At 38.5% G+C, this 18883-nt stretch overlaps 1 protein-coding gene across 1 annotated transcript in view; it reads left to right on the top strand.

Moving 5' to 3' along the window:
* Positions 1 to 316: 316 nt before the first annotated feature.
* LIN28B (lin-28 homolog B) overlaps positions 317 to 18883 on the top strand; it is a 135112-nt gene continuing 116545 nt past the window's right edge. The window contains exons 1-2 of the mRNA XM_050951621.1: positions 317 to 354; positions 9039 to 9223. Coding sequence (XP_050807578.1) covers positions 321 to 354; positions 9039 to 9223 — 219 coding nt within the window. The 5' untranslated portion in view covers positions 317 to 320. The remainder of the gene's footprint in view (positions 355 to 9038; positions 9224 to 18883) is intronic.

Below are 18883 nucleotides of genomic sequence, written 5' to 3'. Positions count from 1 at the left end.
GTGTATTTTGTCTACTTCCTCATTAACTTTTATAAGAAGACTATTAATGACTTTAAAGAATGGAGCAGCCCCCCCTCTCCTTTTTTTTTGTAACAGGCTGATTGTTACCTTTTGGTTATCTAATTGTCGTTCTGATGAGCTAGGTAAGTCGCAAACAGTTAAAAAGTTTACAGATCACTTCACAGAGTCAAAGCCCTGGCATTTTATGGCCTTCTAATGAGCCGTTAAACTGGAGAAGAGGTAATTAAATACGGTGCTCTGGTACAATTTGCTGGCTAGTACTGACTTCAACTCTCTGATTTTAGGTTCCTCAGAAGACGATGAGGTCATTCAAGAAGGTCTCCTCAGGCCCAGGTCAGTCTTCATTTAAAAAAAAAAAAAGTCTTACATGGCTAACTTTTCATATATGATTGGGGAATTGGTATTTGATAACTACTTTATGCCTCCCACTCCCACAACAGAATGGACTGCAATAAACCTAAATTTCTGTCTGGAAAAGTGCGATTAGACTCGAAGAAAGAATTTCATTCATTTTTCTCCAAGGTTTGACTTTGGAATTCTTGATTGATCTAACGGTTTGTAAATGGAATTTTTTTTTTCTGGGCTAGAGGCAAAAAGACAGTATAGTATACAATGTTTATTCCCACGTGTCAGCATATGAGTTTAAATAATGGATTTAAAAACATCTTGAAATTACAGAATTACTTTTAGAGATGGCTGTGACACACCGTAGTTCTTCTAACAGGTCGAGTTATTAATGATTAAAAAACGAAGTAGTTTTAAGTGTAACAAACATATGAGCAAGTCTTTTAGCGATATTAAATTGATTTTTAATGCAGCAGCAATGTAAACATGTTATCCTGCACAATCCTCACATTCATAGACAGTTCCTACCAACATCTATTTTTGAGGCAGCACTATACGTTGCCAAAAACTTTTCTTGGCATATGAAACTGAAAAAACGCCTCAAAGTTCACTGATCTGTCAGGTTTCATTAGGCAGTATCTATTGATTTTATTCCCTGGAAGCTGCGCTAACAAATCCGGTATTTCACTTCGCAAATGGTCACCTGGGAAAACTCATTGCCCAGCTACTCTCCCTACAGCAGCACCCGCTGTTCCCATTTTGTTTCCCCATTTGTCCGCTGCCTGCTGTCTGGCTCCTTAGATCATGTATTTACAATAGCCGCGTCAGGAAAAGGGGTGATGATATTCGGTTGCTTACCTTGGTTTCAAGGGTTTGCGTAGTTGTATACAGCCCGTGTCCAGCCCTACTCGGGCTCTGTAGCGTCGTTGAGTGCTCTCCTGCTGCCCACTGAACTTTAATGGGTTTGGATCTGTTCCAGTTGCTACTTTTTTGTTAGGCGCATGTCTGCTAGGGATCTGCAAGGTGCTCCTGACGTCACTCAGACTAGCAATAAAAGGGGTTGGGGGTCCTCTGGTGCTGTCCTTTATCCCTGAGGCACTGAACACATACCGCTGAGTGAGGCTTATGCAGCGCAGGGGCACAATGGGCTGGGAATTCCGTGCATGCTTAATCACGAGCTACATTTTGTGCTTAAGGCAATGGCTTTGCTCAGAGATAGCCGTTCAGAACAGTCAGCGGGCAACAGGCGTCCATACCATCCAGTACAGTAAAGAGCTGCATATGTATTTATATGCACCACATAATACAAACCCACCTTCAGATTATACCTCTATCTAGGGCCCGATCCTGCTCCCTTTGGGAGTGTTGCTGTTGACTGCAGATGAGAGCAGGGTTGGTCCCATAATCGCTGTAGCAATATATTGTAGTATGCGCACGTGCCGTTACTAAAATGGGTAACGGAGGCTGGTGTGTCTACCAGCTCAGTGGGCGGGATAATCTTAAACACACACAGTCGCTCGCTCTCAACCCAATGTTTGCTGCCATTGCTATGAAGTTTGAAAAAGCAATATGAGCTTTGAGAAGCAGCTGCAGTCTTTAATTCCTAGGCTTCTCTTCCTTTCCTTCGTTCCCGAAATGAAATTTAGGGAAGCATATACAATGACTTCTTATGTGCCATCTATTTTGAATTTTTTTGAGTGAGATGCAGGTGGTCTTACAACAGAGGGAGTCTTCAGTAGGGCTGGTTTTCCAAATATAACCACATTTTCCGCAAATTACTGATGTGGCGCCTCCTTAAATCTAACCATGGCAGCAATCCTTATCAGCTGCAAATCCACAGCTGAAAAACTGCTAATGTACACGAGGCCACAGCTTGCAGTGAGTTCTAGAAGGGCTCTCAACGTCCTAATGCCTTTGGATTACGTCTAGGATTAGAGTAGTGTCGGGTATTTTAATAATGCCTCTCCAAACCATCACAGTTACAGGCAGAAATGCAGAGCGCATTGTTAGCTATTCCGGAATATTTACAGTATCACTTTCAGTATCAACATTTTTTTTTTACTATCAAATATTTCAAATCACCTATTCAAAACCTTCCTCTCCCCAAATCTGGTTATTAATTCAAATAACACCACCTATGGACATAAAAAATAAAATACAGGCTTTAAGATATGGAATATTTTAGTAGGAATGAAGAGAAAATCGTGGTTCATAAATATGTTAACATATTCAAAGTTCAGACTTAAAATAAACAGGTATATTTCAATCGTTCAGCTACCTCCTTGAGATGTGACACATCCTTTAAAAACATTCCTCATCAAGTTTTTATATACCTCACTATTTTCCACTGCAGTGTGACGTCAATTTTCTATAACAACGTGTTCCAAATACAAATGGCTGGAAAATTAAGTGTTTCATAACTTTTGGAAAAAATGGAAATATTTAAGTCCATTAAATTAATCGATAGTTAACAATACAATAATTAAAAACGTGTAAATAGCGAAGGCATTGGCATAAACTGTTAGTAACTTAATATTCAAACATAGTGTATGTTTGAATTTTTCGTTGTTTATAATTATGGAGAGAACAATTCAATCGCGACGAGGTTTACTTAATTTAAATTTTAAAATAAGTCTAAGAAGCATCTTCGGTTAAGAAGGATAAGCTTTTCCCCCACCTAAGGTGGGAAGAAAAAAATGTTATTATAACACATACACACACACACACACACACACACACACGCCACCACACACACAGACATCATTTACAGGTGTTAACTTTTCGGGACATCGGAAGTCTTCGAAAGGGGTAAGGAACCCGGAGTCTTCGAAAGGGGTAAGGAAATCACCGTAAACAACAGTGAAATGGGGAAAGAAAGAGAGATTCCCCTTTTTTTTCAAAAAGTGTTTTATTCATTGGAACCGCTTTAGCTGATTTAGGGCGTTGTTACATTTCCTCTCGCTGTTTTTCTACACAGCCCAGGGTTCCTGACATTAGGGAGGCTAAGGAGGAATCTTCAAAGCTGAAGGAACAAGTAAAACTCCCCCGGAAAAATTAACACTGAGGTTAAAAAAAAAGGGGGGGGCGTGAGACTGGAGATCAAGGCCCTGGCCCCGCTTATAGTGAACGCTGGGGTGCAGAGGAAACCCCTGCCCAGGCTGCAGCAGAGAAGGATCGGCAGGCCAATGTTGGCGCTTGCGCTGCAGGTGAGACCATAGCCTTGGAAGAGCCTTTGTATCAGCTGATTCTTCTCTCTTGCCTTTCCACGCGGTGATCTTACCCCCTTGCAACTCCTCTGATGAAACAGTTCGACATGACACTACTACAGCCCCGACCGAGCAGTCTGGTTGTGAAGACAACCACTGGGGGGGGGGGGGGGGGAGGGCGGAGAAAGGGTGTCATTTCCCTGACGCACAGACTCTGGGTTCCTAACTGGAGGGCTCAGGAGGAATCTCCAAAACTAAAGGAACATCTAAGGTTGGCAGCGCTACCTAGATCCAATGGGACAGACCCGATCTTCCCAGCAGGGAGCAGCTTGTGGGAGTGGGGAATTCGCCATCCCAGCAGAGCTTTTTCCTTTAAAATGCAACTTTCCGGGGCATCCCTGCCGGTAACAACCTGGAGAGCACGGATCTCCCTGAAGCCCCAGGGGCTGGATTGGGCCCCACCGCGCTAATGAAACTGCCACCTTGAACCGCCCAATGACAGGTCCGCTCCGCTTAGCCGGCCACCTCGCGCGACTCGGGCGGATCCCCCTCGCGTGGGGAGGGGCAGAAAGTTGGCTGGCTTGGTGGAAGCAGACCTGGGTTGGCTAGAAGCAGGAGGTGCCCGAAAGGCGGGAGTCCACAGGCTCTCACGTGGGGCCAGGCTTAGAGGGCGCCGGCGTGTCTGGTCCCTGCCAAGCGGGTGAGTTCCTCGGCAAAGCCACAGCGCCCCTTAGCCAGGTCCTGGGACCTGGCTCCACGTGGGGTAGGTGACTTGACCTGACCAGCCGCAGTGGCGCTGCCCCTCCCCCTCGTTTTCGGAAGAACCGCAGCAGCGGCGGATCTGGTTTTAATAGAGACCATCGCACAGAGCAGCAGGCACGTCTGATCTGCACGAAATAAAGGACACCAAGCGCGGCGCGCGTGGGCTCCCTTTCCCCCCGCACCCACCGGCACGTTTGAGTGAAATGGGCCATCGCTGGCTCTGGGGGAGGGGAAGATGGGGCTTCCACCGCTGAATGATACTAGTTCAAAAAGGAAGCCCCCCCCACCCCTTTTTCGATATGGTTATCACAGGGCAATGGTAGAGGCGCGCTCGCCTGCTTTTCTTGATTAGCGACCTGAGCAAAACTACAAAGTGTTTTTAAAACATGGACAATCGAAGTTATCTTAAGAGCTCAGTTTTCACAGTGTTAAACATGAGTTTTGATTCAAATACACGGAGGAGTGGAGGAGGATATTAAAAGAAATCGGAAATGAGAAAAAAATTAAAACCAGAGAAGTTTTAGAAACATGACAAATTAGAAAACAGGCACCAGAGCTCTGGCCGTTTTGATGCCAAAGGAGTCCTGGGGCAGCTTCATGAATACGATTCTTTCTCCGTGTAATTATCTCAACGAAAAAGCCTGTTTTCTGCGGGGAGAGCAGACAGCGGCATCTTTCTAACGCGTGAAATATGACAATGATCCTCGAATTTCCCCGACCTGGGTCTGCTTAAAAAAAGAAGTGTTTGTGGTCGATTGTTTGTGAATGAATTTTGGAAGGTTTTTGAGCGTTCCCAGCTGGCAACAGCTCTCTACCTTCCACAAAACTTGAAAGGCTGATGTCCTTTGCAGGAAATGAATGAGTCGATAACATCTGACACCAGTGACCAGTCCGGTGACCTCAACCTTAATTCCAGTTATACAGGAGGCCTGAAAATCTCAGTAAAGACCACTTGCAAATCTCCCCACTCCCTCATACAAGTAATTTACACAGTCAGCATTTATTTTGTAGTGTAGGAAATCCTTTGCAACTATCTCTTAAACTTGCATTCAGCTTTCTTTTGCTATTTTCTCACTCCTCCCTTTACTCTGATAAAAAGCATAATACTGTATTGCATTTTTTTTAAATCAAACTATCAAAAGAACAGTTAAAACAACAACAACAACAACAACAACCTGGGTCAACTTATTTGTGTCTAGTATCAGTAAAACCAAGAGTCTAGTCTCCATAGCATTTTTCAGCCAAATGCCCATAAAGGAGGCCAATCTGAGAAAAATACAGACTCTTTTAACAGATGCTATCAAAAAAATAAAAAATTGTATCTATAAATGCCTCCTGTTTTTAGTAGACCTATCAAATAGTTGATAGATATTTTCATATATACACTACATTCGTTTGACTTTACATATTTGTTCTCTCCAGCTGCCCTGCTTTTATTTTTCTATTGATTATATCAGAATTGAAATTATATATAGTAGTTCACATATTTATGGGAAATACTTAGTTTTTAATCTTCCACGTAGATAAAGTGAGTTGAATATTGATTTATCTTAGTAAAATAATTGCATTTATTAGGAAGTGGAAATGAAAAAAGGAATGGTTTATTGCACAAATGTGTAAAGGCAGGTCAGTGTAGGAAGTCGACCTCCACTGTTGAAATAACCTATAGGAAATTTACGGTTGAAGACTGCAAAGGAATTTCAGGATTTAGAGCTTCTGCTCCACTTGCCAGATTGCTTGTATTTTTACACTTTTGCTCACCCCCTTCTCTTTTTACCAAATGTTCAACTGGGCACCTTGTTATTTCAAACAGAAATTAAAGAGAAAAGAGAGTGATTTACACACTTTCCTGAAAAGCAACAAAAAAGAGTAAACAGGCCTATCAGAGCAAAGAGGTTTTGCCTAACTGAGCAGGCTGAAACAGCAAATGCTTTGAAATTTTATAAAACACAATTGTATAAACTCTGGGCAGATCACAGTTTGCTGTTTTGGCTTTTTATTTATTTATGTTTATGTGGATGGGATAGGAGGGGTAATGCCACTTTAATCAGAAAATAATTCAACCCAGTGTCCCTGTATTTTAACAAGGTATAACCTACCTTTTCAATGTTACAGGGGCAGAAGTGTCAGAAAAAAATCTCAGTTTCTGATTGTGTAGTGCCTGTAAATAGGATGTTTACTGACAAGAAAAAATGGCAATGTGGTTTTATATTGTTCATACCTAACCAAACATAAATATTTATCCATGTTCTTCCCCAGGAAGAAAAAGAAGGAAATAGGCACTTTTGATTAGTATTTTTTTCTTGACATATTAAAACGTATTATTTGAAATACGTGCGACGCAAAGTACAGTAGTAGAAATAACAGATGTGGTTTTTTCCTACTTGTATACCTGAGAGAGGTCCAGTGCCTAGGGAATTCGTGAAGGAATAGGTGAAAGCTGTAGGCTATCAAGCCCGTTAGATATTTTTTTCTTGTATGTGTTTGACTCGCCCACCTACTAGTAGTGGAGATTTAAAAGTGCAGTCTCCAGCCCAGCATTATTCCTCTTCTCTTTGTCTTCTTCCTCCTGTTCTTTTTCTCGTCTTCCTCCTCCCTAGCAAATCCTCCTTTTCTCTTTCAGCCTTTCCTCCTCCTCCTCCACCACCACAAGGCTTCTGGAGAACAATCGCTGCTGATTGAGGTTCACTCTAATGCTAGGCTTGAAAACTGGGCTCTTATTTAGGAAGTCATTAATCACATCCCCTCCCGCGGAAAGAGATGGCGGAGAAACCTGTGAAGTGCAATCCCCCGCCCCATCCCCCTCCAAAAATGTTTTGAAACGCTAAACCTCGACACATTCTGAACCATATTAAGGTGATATCGCGTTTCCGGTACGCGTTTCTTTTGAATATGAAATAGTCATGTGAAACAAAGGGAGGAACACTAGCGATTCTCCATGTATATGTTGACCCCAAGTGTGCATATGTTTCTGAGTATAGTACATATAAAGTTTTCCTGGCAACCTAAGTAGGTTAAAATAAGGTGATCAGCCTGTTAAATTCCATGAAGCAGTCGAATTTTGGCTAACGTGTCTACACGAAAATAAATACGATGTTAAAAGGCAAAAATACAGTTGTGATTCAAAGGTGTTTGAATGCCACTTTTATTAATGAAGTAGCAACGCTTGCAAATTTGTACATATTTGTTGTACACACGGCAATATGCGTAGTAAGGTGTGTATCTGCACAGAGATCACATATGGTTATGCATGCATAACATAGCATATGTGATCCTGTACACATATTTATGTGTCTAGTCACATAATATATCTCCTTCCTATGACTGTACATATATGTAGTAATAATCTCAGTTGTATTTCTGGGGTGGGGTGTAACTTTGTAGCTATACCTGTATTTCTAAATATATGTGTATATACACACGCGCACAGAAACCCTCAAAATACGTCATCTTGATTTACCGTGAAGTGTGAAAATTAGCTGTAATACAAGTTCGTATTTGAATTTTCTTGTCCATTCATAAATTATTTTGGTGTGTCAGCCTAAATTGAAATGGCGATTGGCTACTTCAGACTCTTGCCAACCCCTTAAGGATCCGATGTGAAATTAGTCGCAAGAAAGCATGTAATTGACAAAGTCACGTGTGCGTAGGGGGCCAGAAACTGAGGGAGAGAGAAAGGGAAAAATCAAAAGAGGGAAAGCACATTAGACCATGCGAACTAAATTTGTGATCGTTCAAAATCAGGATGTTAGATTGATGCAGAAGACCACTTCGATCCAAAGGGAAAGTTTGCATCTCACGAGTTTGGAGCAGAGGGCCCGTGAGGCAACATGGCCGAAGGTTAATTTTCTTATTCTATTGTTTTTCTATGATTTTCTCTCTCTCTCTTCCCCTCCCCTTCCTCCTCTTTTTTAACCCCACTAGGCACCATTCTTTTTTTTTTTTATCAGATCGCGCAAGGGGGCTTTCTACAAACCTATTGTTACGGATTTCCAAAAATGTTCCGTACCGCCCACACCGATTCACACAACTTGAAAAGCGTTCAGAGAGCTATTGTTTGAATTGTTCCTGTACGATTAAACACAGTTTCAGTGGAGGGATGAGAAAACGTTTGTACACCTGTCCCCCCAACTTTAACTGAAAGTTATTCCAAGGGGTGGGGTGTGTGTGTGTGGATGCACTTTGGAAAATAGTACTGGATCCGCCGCTGCATGTGCAGTAACACGTTGTTGTGCAATCTGCTCCTTTTTTGCTCATTCCCTCTTCACCCCCACCCGCGCTTTACAAGAAGAGAATAATTTAGCTGAGCATTTCTGTTGGAAAATGGGATCGGTCCTAAACCAGCAATATTCAAGTAAAGTATCGCGTTCTGTGGTGTAGTATGGCTGAAAGTTGGCGTGAAATGGAAAAATACACGTATATACAGAAACGTGGGCTCTTCTGGGCGAAAGAGAGCGAGCGAGCGAGCATATGCGTGGTTTCCTCTCTGTTACCCTGGCTGCTTTTTGGGTTGTGGGTTTGCTGTTTTTAATGGTTTCTCTGCAAGGAAAGAAACCGGGTTGATTTTGTAATGTGCGGGTGTGTGTGTGTGTGTGTGTCTCTCCCCTGTGTAGCAATCCCTTTGTACAAGGCAAAGGACATTTACCAGAATTTAACTCTTTGCTTTGCATCTTGTGTCTGTGTCCCCCCACCCCCCTTCCTCAGCAGGGGCGAGTAAAGGTGGAGACGAGCCCGGGAAGTTGCCGGAGCAGGAAGAGGAGGAATCCCAGGTTTTGCACGGAACAGGCCATTGCAAGTGGTTCAATGTGCGAATGGGATTCGGGTTCATCTCCATGATCAACCGGGAAGGAAACCCTTTGGAGTCTCCAGTTGATGTTTTTGTACACCAAGTAAGACCAACTTTTGTCTCCCATCTTTTCCACCCTCCCCGCCCCGGCCCTTGGGTTGAGTTCAATGGTGATCGAGTTACACTGGAAGGGAAACAATCTATCGGTCTAGATATTTAAATGCATCTGTATATATGTAATAAAATCTGCTCTAAGAAGGGGTTCTATCTACATCAGCCCATTAAAACTCAAATAAGATCAGCATCCATAGTTGGTGGGTTGTGCAAAAGGATATTTTATCTCTTAACAATTCAAGGCTGGGGTACAAACTTTTATTTTTGAATTCTTTTTTTTTTAATCCCATATCCTGTTTTTAATAAGGTTTAAACTTTTCAGCTATGTCGTCTGCTCAGGAGCAGATATGTTCTTCTGTACAAAGGTGATTAAAAAAATAAACACAGAAAAGGATACATAAGTATATTCACCAATTAGGTCTCTTGTGAACATATTTTTCTTTTAACACTCTTCTTGTAAAGTTAGACATTTTTAAAAGTAGTTCATCCCAGATTAGTTATTGAAAAGTATATGTAATTAATAGGTTTATTTTGCAAAATACAGACCTGAAAACATCCCTCTGATAATACATGACTCATCAAACTCAAACTGTGGATGTGTGTTTTAAAAATCTCTTTTGGAAAACAGATCCAGTAGTAAATAAGACTAAGGACACTGTCTCTTTAAAGACATTGAACATAAAGACGTGTCCATTGTTTATATTTTTAACATACCTAACTAATATCTAGAGCCTTATTTTGTACATGGAAACTCTAAGGAAAATGTCTTCATTTGGAAAAGCTTCAGCTGCAAGAAATGTTAATCAGGAAGTTTAGAAAACTTCCTCCAAGGTTATTGACGTGATTTGTGAGAAACCAGTGTGCCTAGATCTCCCACGTGCTTGTATTAGTCCCAAATTGCAAGAATGACATTTTGAATTGCATCAGCCTTCTCAAAAATGTTGAGTTGATCAAAGAAAAAGAAAATAATATCTGCAAAGTTTAAAGAGACTGTTTGTTTCAGGCTGGGTAATGGCCATGTCAGGAAAGCTAAAGGCATCTTAACTTTTCACGTAGGTGTCCATTTCCTATGACGTTTGGGGGAGGTTTTGTTACATGATATTCTGTCTTGATGGTCTAGTTTTATTCCACATATTATTGTACAGTTGGGCTCATTTTCATCATTCACATTTAAGGAATATATATTTAAGATGAAGCTGATAGGAGATAATGGAAACCTAAGAAACAATGTCTGCTGGCATGTTGCTTTGCTTTGTGGTGGTGTTTGGGTAGATTTTTGACCTTATTGTGATATGTCCACGCGTGCCTCCAGGGCCTACTTACCCAGAGTGTCTGTTTGCATTTGGAATTAGTTATAACTGTGAAATGAAATAGAGCTTTTATTTTTAATGTAGAAGGAATACTTTGTTTTTAAATTCTTACACTTCCCGCTTCGCACTGTCAGGCGTGGATGAAGCAGCTCCTTTGCTGCTGCTTTTCATGAGACCGAATTACTGAAATCATTGTCAAATCTGTTTTTCCACTCTGAACTGTCTGTAGGTCATTAATTGATCTTTGTGATTACATACATATATTTTATAGATGAAAGAAAAGGGAAAAAAGTTCTCTGTCTCTAATACCTTGGTATATTTTGTTCTCTTTGCTCCTCTAATATTAAAAAAACCCAAGTGTTTAAAGGATAGCAGATTGATTAATAAAATAAAATATTTGAAAACAGTACTCTTAGAACTGTGTAACTGCAGAAAGATGTTAAGTGATCATATTATGTGTAGGACGTTGCTGCTGATACACACTTTAAAGCAAGACGTGTAATTTACTTATACAATGGAAAATAGTCATAGAAAGTCAAAAGATAATCTAATAAAATTGTAGGAAATGTTGAAGCCAGCTTGTCTTTTGTGTCACATAGAAGATGGGGACATTTAATAAACCAATAAGTGAGTTATGCTGGTGTGTGCAAGAGGAAATAATTTCAAGTGTAAATGTTTGTAGATACTGTATTAATCTACATGTCATAAATATTTGTATAGATTTACAGATTTCTGCTGGTAAGCAATGCCATAAAAGGTAGTATAGCTAATTGGTTTAAACTGTGAACCTCATTAATAATTTTGAATTTTTCCTCAAATATATATCTTAATGCACTAATTTATCAGTGGTTCATAATTAATTGCTCTCATTACATCAGAGAAAGTATTTTAATATATCTCACTTTGTTTTTCTTCTTATTCATTAGATACAGGGCTTATGGTGCTTATGGTGACTACTAGTCTCTTCTCTCTCCCAAAGGTTTAATATAATGGGGGGAAGCAATGCCTAACTTCATTATTATAGAATACATTGTGCTACTTGGTTAGCTGATTTGAAGGTGACAGCAGCCACTGGTGGATAGATAGTCATAACAACATAAGGCCCTTTTTAAATCTGAAATGTTATACAAAGAAGAGATTGCATGCTATTAAAATAGAGTCTAGTATCTGCACTTTCAGTGGACCCCATCTTCCAAAGCTGTACTCATGTAATTAGTTCTTAATGATTTGACTATTGAAGTCAAAAGGATTGCTCATGTGAGAAAGGTTTGCAGTTATATTATAAATTTGTTTGGATAAAAATTGCTGTATGCAATTTTAGAACTAGAGTGTCTTCTACTGCAGCACCTACTTATGTGCAGGGGCATAGCATATATACGGATACCCCACAGACTTTTTAGATACTATGTATCAGAAAAAAATAGGAAAAACCCACTACATAGTTTAGTACCTATACAGGCTTGCTTATGTAGGATTTTTCCCAACAAATACACTTTTAGTGTTTTTTCTAGCCTAGCTTTAAATATTCCAAATGATAGGATTTTCCACCCCTTCACTTGAGAAATTGTTCAGAGCCTAAGATATCTTGCTGTCAGGAAGACTTTCCTGATATTCAGTCCAAATTCCCTTTAATGATTTCATCCTATTATTTCCACTTCTATTTATTTGTAACACTGTAAATAATTTATCTCCTTCCGTGGTTTTTATACCCCTCAATTATGTGTGGACTATTATCATGTTTTCCCTTTGTCATTGCTTAACTAAGCTGTGCATATTTAGGTCTTTTTTAGAGCCCATACTTCTTTAAGTCAATAGAAGTTCTGTGCATGGAACAGCTGCAGTATTGAGCCTTTAACTCTTCTTTTTAAGTTATTCCCTTCAGCACTCTGATTTTGATTGATCTTCTGTGAACTACCTTCAGCTTGTCATTATCTTTCTGGTAATGAGGTACTCAGAGCCAAACACATTATTTCAGATGGAAACATACCAGAGGTCTCTCTATATTTATATATTATAATTAAAGTAGAGTACATTTGTAAACATTTACACTCAAGTCCTTTTCAGCTTTGGTTTGCATATGCCTGTCCATGTATTCAACATTTTCATGCTGATCTTTTGTTTGAGCTATTCATTATTTCCAAAAGGAAGTTATAGAATAGTTAACCTGTTTGTTTCTGAATCATTCTTTACTCAAATTGCATTAATGGGACTATCATTTATTTTTATAAGAGTAAACATCATGGGCTAAATTCTGCATAGTGTAACTCCATTGACTTAACAGAGTTGTACAATACTGGTTTTGGCTCAGTATTGTTGTTCTCTGCGTTTTAAATTCCACATTAGCTGCATTATAATCTATCCTGTTTTTAGTGGGGGATCCTTGTATTTATCAGAGGGCAGAGCTGGGCCTAATGAGTGTGCAATGATAGAAACTTCTTGTGATTCTGCATAAGTTTAAGTACAGTAGTTTAAAAGGTCTACAGTTCTGTAAACTAAAACGGATTATATGTGAGTTTTTAGCCCCAAGATCACAGTAAAAGGGTTGATGCTTGAAGTTAGTTTAATTGCTGGGATGTTTGTATATAACTTTTTCTTAACCAAGGGGGTGGGTGAACTCTGACTCACTGTAGGTCCCTTCCAGCTCTAATTATTCTATGGTTTACCTTGGGAAGAAGGTTTAACTTTGAAACTGCTTAACAAGATTGTTTATGTGGTCACACAGAAAAGAGCAGTTTTTGTTGGTTTTAAATGTAAATAGAAGCAATTTATAAGTGTTTATTACACATGAAAGCTTCATAACCTTATATTTTTTTGAATGTTCAAATCCTTGCCTAGGTGGATTTGTTTAGAAGAGCAGATAGTGGGGATGTCTAATATTAGAGTCTGGTCCTGCAGTCCAAAATTATTGCCATAATGGGATTGATTTTTGCATAAGGATTTTTGGACCTGAAACAGGATGCTTTCTATATCTGCATTTAAAGGACTGGCATTAGCTAAAAACACACATTTCCATCTGAAACTTGTTTTAACTACTATTCTTGCACTAAAGTTTACTGAAACTGGAAGAATTCTGAGACATTTCCCCCCCCAGTTACTTTGTGCATTTGACTTCATTTTGTATATAGTAAATTGCACACTTTCCCTTGTTTTAGTGGGTCTTTCACACAACACTGAAAAGTGATAGAGAAAAAAATCATCAAAAATAATATACAGTGTAACTGTAAAACAAAACAAACAAAAATATTGATTAGGGAATTTAGGGACAGATGTAATACCCCAAATAGAATCTGTTTTTCAGCTATTGTTTTTAATTACTAGATTTTAAGTTGTTTGTCTCTTTAAGATCAGGCACCTGATCATGCATTTCTTTTGTATCCAAAGCTGCTACTGATGTCAACTAGGGCATGCAAAGTTTTATTGGTACAAGAAATGCAGGACTTGGCATAGTCTATTACATTTAATATCTAATGTCCCTAATGTCAGGGTCTAGATATTCTCCGTGTAGGGAGGGTACATCTAGTGATCTAGTACATCTCTTTCTTACACCTCTACCTCGATATAACCCTATCCTCAGGAGCCAAAATATCTTACCGTGTTATAGGTGAAACCGTGTTATATCAAACTTGCTTTGATCCGCTGGAGCGTGCAGCTCCCCCCGAGTGCTGCTTTACCGTGTTATATCTGAATTTGTGTTATATTGGGTCGCGTTATATTGGGGTAGAGGTGTATTATGATCAGAGCTTGAAAAAGCTTGCACACAGTGACTTGAAGCTTTGATGAGCAAGAGGGGTGAATGGCAGTCTGTTTTCCCCTGCTGCATGCAACATAGCAGTGCCACTTTGGAGTACAGCAGTCTCTGTGTGAGGCTTGCTGCTCCTAACCTGGCTTCCTGAACTGTTGCTTGGGGGCACACAAACCCAAGCCCAAATCTAAATAAAAATGGATGGAAGAGACTTGAGGCAGCAGAGTGGACAACTGATGAGGGATTCCTGGGGAGGAGAGCTGCTCCCTTCAAACCAGGGTCAGGAGTGGATAGGTTGGATGTTCGGAAACAGCTTTAAAATGCTGGGTGTAGGGATTTGTGGTGGTGTTTTAGTTCTGGTAAACCACAAAAAAATCTTAATGAGTGTTTACAATATGGTTAACAGTTAACTGAACCAACCTCTCCTTTGGGAATCCTAGTAAGGAAGCCTTCATCTGTGATAAATGCCTCTAAGCAGAATCTATTTACATTTAAAGCTAACATCTTCGTGTGTTTTTAATCTGAAGACACATGCAGTATTGGATTCCACTGAAGTCAATGGAAGGACTCCCATTGATGCGAATGAAGTTGGATCAGCTCCTGTCATGCTAAGCAATTGTAAATATTATTTTTTTCCAGGCATAAATCAGAAATTATTACACCTTCAGGGGACCTACTATTGGCCCAATTATTTGGGACCAAATGCTCCCTTGCATGAGCAGAGGGGAACACAAGTCTACAAATCCTTCTCCAGAGCATCCTTCTCCCTTCCTTCAACTCTGAGGAAGTCTTGTATGAGCTTTGGAGGATGGGAGGGGGAGGATATTCTGTTTGGAACACTTTTTACCTTTCATACAGCGACGTATCCAAGCAGATATATGTGCCTACATTAAAAGAAAATCAACTTGAAGATTTTTGTTGTTTATTATTTGTCCTGAGTTAACACCAAGAAGCCCCAGTTAGGGATCAGGGCTCCACTGTGTACATTCTACATACATCTAGTGAAAAGACAGCCTTGCCTCAGAGAACTTACAATCTAAGTAAATCACATTGGTGTGAAAATTTTGTTCCTAATACAATTACTGTAACTGAAAAAATATTTCTCACTCTCTTTCTTTGTTAAGTTTACTTACCTTGTATTTTGACAGTACATTGTTTAGAATCTCTTTCTCTTGTATAGCCAGTCAGGATGACATCAGTGAAAGCAAGGTCAGATGCTTAAATAGGCTGAGATTCTGTAAGGTGTTTAGACACCTAACTCCCATTGACTCCAGGGGAAGTTGGGAGCCTAAATATCTTTGAGGCTTTTGGCCTTACTCCTTTGATGAAAAGCCCATTATAAATATCAACAAGAGAGCAGAAGAATATGTATAACATTTCTTAAGGGAATCTAAACAAAATAGATCTGTTGTTTAAAGGATGATTTTCCAGAAACTGGAATTTCTAAAAATGAGTCAATTTAATTATCAATTATATAATTTAATTGGCAGTAATCCTTTTATGTTTTTCAAGAGTTATTCACTCAGGCCAGGTCTACACAAGAAACTTTTACCAGTATCATAATATAAATGAGGGCTGTGTTTCTTTAAGACATTTTTCTACCGGCAAGAAGCCCTACTGTAGACACTATTATACCCGTAAAATAGTTGATTTTGCTGGTATAGTTTAATTCATTTGAGAAACGAGTATAAGCAATTCTGCAACATTTTTTGCCAGTATAAATTGCATCTCCACTAGGAGAAGGCCAGGATAGCTATTGGGGCAATCTAGTCTAGGGAAAACCAAATCAGGTTCCAGGGTGACACCACTGCTGACCTGTCTTTCCTCTTCCCTACAGACAGAGTAAGTGTTTTTCTTCTCTAGATGCAAAATGCGAGGACTGTGGGAGCATAGCTCCAGTTGGGGATGGAGAGCCAGAGTTAGTAGTGCTAGCTTTTAAAGGGAATTAAGGTTCCTCTGGATGCTGGAGATCAGTACAGTAGGAGAGGCTGCATCCCTGTCTCCTACAAAAGCCTCTCACCACAGAGGAAGACTTTGAGGAAATTCTGCTACAGAGTTTCTTGGCCCTTCATATTCCATCATTTGGGTAGATCCTCAGGATGGTAGAATCCAGCCCAACTCTGACATCTCTCTGAGAGTCTGTAGTATCAGCCCTAAACTATAGCATTCTAATGTATAAATTAAACATATTTTGCTGTTACTTTAAAACATTTTAAATATGGATTATTGTAATAGTGGGAGTTTCTAGATTATCCAGTATTAAAAAATAATAGTTATGTGTATTCTGATTCCATTTAATTGGTAGTACAAGAAAGCTGTCACTAAATTAGCTGTGAAATATTTAATTAGTATGGAGAATATAATTCCTGAGTTAATGATCACATTTAGTTCTATGATCATCCCATTTCACAAGAAAGATTCATTTTAAAATGTCTCATTTTAATGAATAACTTAAATTATTTCTCCTATAACTATGAATATTAGTGAAGAACAGAATATAGCAATATTATATTTTCATATTTTAAATGTTTTTTTACCAAAATTATAGCAACATATTAATAGTTTAGAGCTTGGCCTGTATCTTTTGTATTTTTTCCAATTGAATGTTAAGTGTTTAAGTTGTTATAATTTAAAAATATGACTTTATGAAATGATAAGTTTATAATTTGTAATGTAGTCATTTCATTTGAGTTAGTTTCAAAAATTCTCTTTTGAAAATATCCTTGTTTCAGTTGCATGTTAGAATATATTCAAGCTCATATTTATGTTGAAGTGTTTCAGAAATCATTCTCTTTCCGGTGTTCATTACATTAAAATGTTCTGTGCTTCCTCAGTAGTTACATTTAATATGTTTATGAAATGTATAAATGTGTTATAGTTTGTTATATAATGGAAAAATTAAGCTTAAATCTACATCCTGATCAGAGAGAAAACATAGATAATTTGTCCTTAAAATATTTGTGGGGTACACAAATAAAAAAGTGAAAGTAACTCATTGTTTTTGTTTTTTTTTTAAATATAATTAATGAATGTTAAAAATTTAAGCTACTTTGTTTTTTTCATTTTCTTTTGTAAATTCCCTTTATTTTTCGTAGAGGTGAATATGATACTTTGGACCAAATTCCATTCATTGTACTCACATTAATAGTTTATTTTACTTTCTGGGAGAATTTGAGTGAATAAAGTCATCAGGATTTAGGACCTTATCAAGTGCTGTATAAAGTAAAATGGCCATATTAAACATTTTATCTATTATCTATTAATTAGGATATTTGGCTTGTAAGAATCATTGAGAAAAGACATATTCAATATTAATTTGGAGCATATGGAATTGGCTCAAAAATCTGAGAATTCCTTCCTAGTTTTTATGGAATGTATACAGCTTTATTAGAAAGTATTGGATATTATTATAAGAATAATTATACTAATGAGTATGTATTTTAATCAGTGAAGCTGACATCAAAGAAATATTTTCCCAATTGAGGTCCCCTATTAATGAGTCACAGTAATTTATAGATACACAGCTTTATTTTTCTACTATGATCTTATTATAGTACCACTTGAGGCTCCTTTACCATTTCTGTTATAACTTTCTATTGTTCATAGGTATATCAATTCACATAACAAAGTTATCCCTCAGCTGATTTAGCATAAAAGTGCTTTCCCATGTGTAATTTTGAACAGACTAAAATAAATGCGAACATGGTTGTTTTTGAAGTACAGAAATCCTTAAAATCTCTAAACTAACCCTGTGCACTAGCTTTAAAACTACTCCATTTTTTTTACAACATTTTGTAAGGCTTTACTGAAAAGTCTTGGTCAACTTTATAGGCTAGTTTCGAAAATACAATATTGGCTGAAATATAGGCTTTAAAAACATTTGCTCTGTGTGTGCAGTAATGTCTCAAGAATGCTTACTAGACTTTTGATATTTGGAATGTACAAATGCATAAAAGGCCTGATCCAAAATGCACTGAAGTCAACTGAAAGACCCATTGGCTTCTGTAGATTTTGGATCAGTCCCATATAGATTTAATATTTTGACATGTATTGATATCATATACTGTTGAGTTGTATGGTCTAAGACATACAATTTGGGCATTTGAAGAATTAGCCATTGTTGATGTGAAACTAGAAAATAATGAGTTGAATGAATCATTAGCACATCTCTTCTTATTTCTGCATGTTGTCTTTTTTTTAAACTGCCATAAACAATGAGATCAAGAAATCACATAGATCTATGTCAAAGGGACGAGTTGAATCACTCAGACAAATTCAGGTCTATTATACGTAAATCATTCGACATTGTTTTTCTTAGGTATTGCAGCACAGGTGGGCTAAATTCTGCCCACCTGTCTTACATGAGCAGTCCCCTTGACTTTTGAAACCCATTCAATACCTACGCCCAACATGGTGGATTAAGAATGGATTTTAAGCCTACTCTCTGAATTTTCTTGCTGATATGGATTTAATTCAAACCCTTTGGCTTGGTCATAACTAAAAAGTTAGGTGGACCCAGCTATGTCACTCAGGGGTGTGAAAAATCAACACCCTTAAGTGGTGTAATTAAGCCAGTGTAACCCCTGGTGTAGACAGG

The sequence above is a fragment of the Gopherus flavomarginatus genome, chromosome 4 (genome assembly GCF_025201925.1).
Source record: "Gopherus flavomarginatus isolate rGopFla2 chromosome 4, rGopFla2.mat.asm, whole genome shotgun sequence".
NCBI classification, from domain to species: domain Eukaryota; kingdom Metazoa; phylum Chordata; order Testudines; family Testudinidae; genus Gopherus; species Gopherus flavomarginatus.
This window is presented reverse-complemented; position numbering and strand designations above follow the sequence as displayed.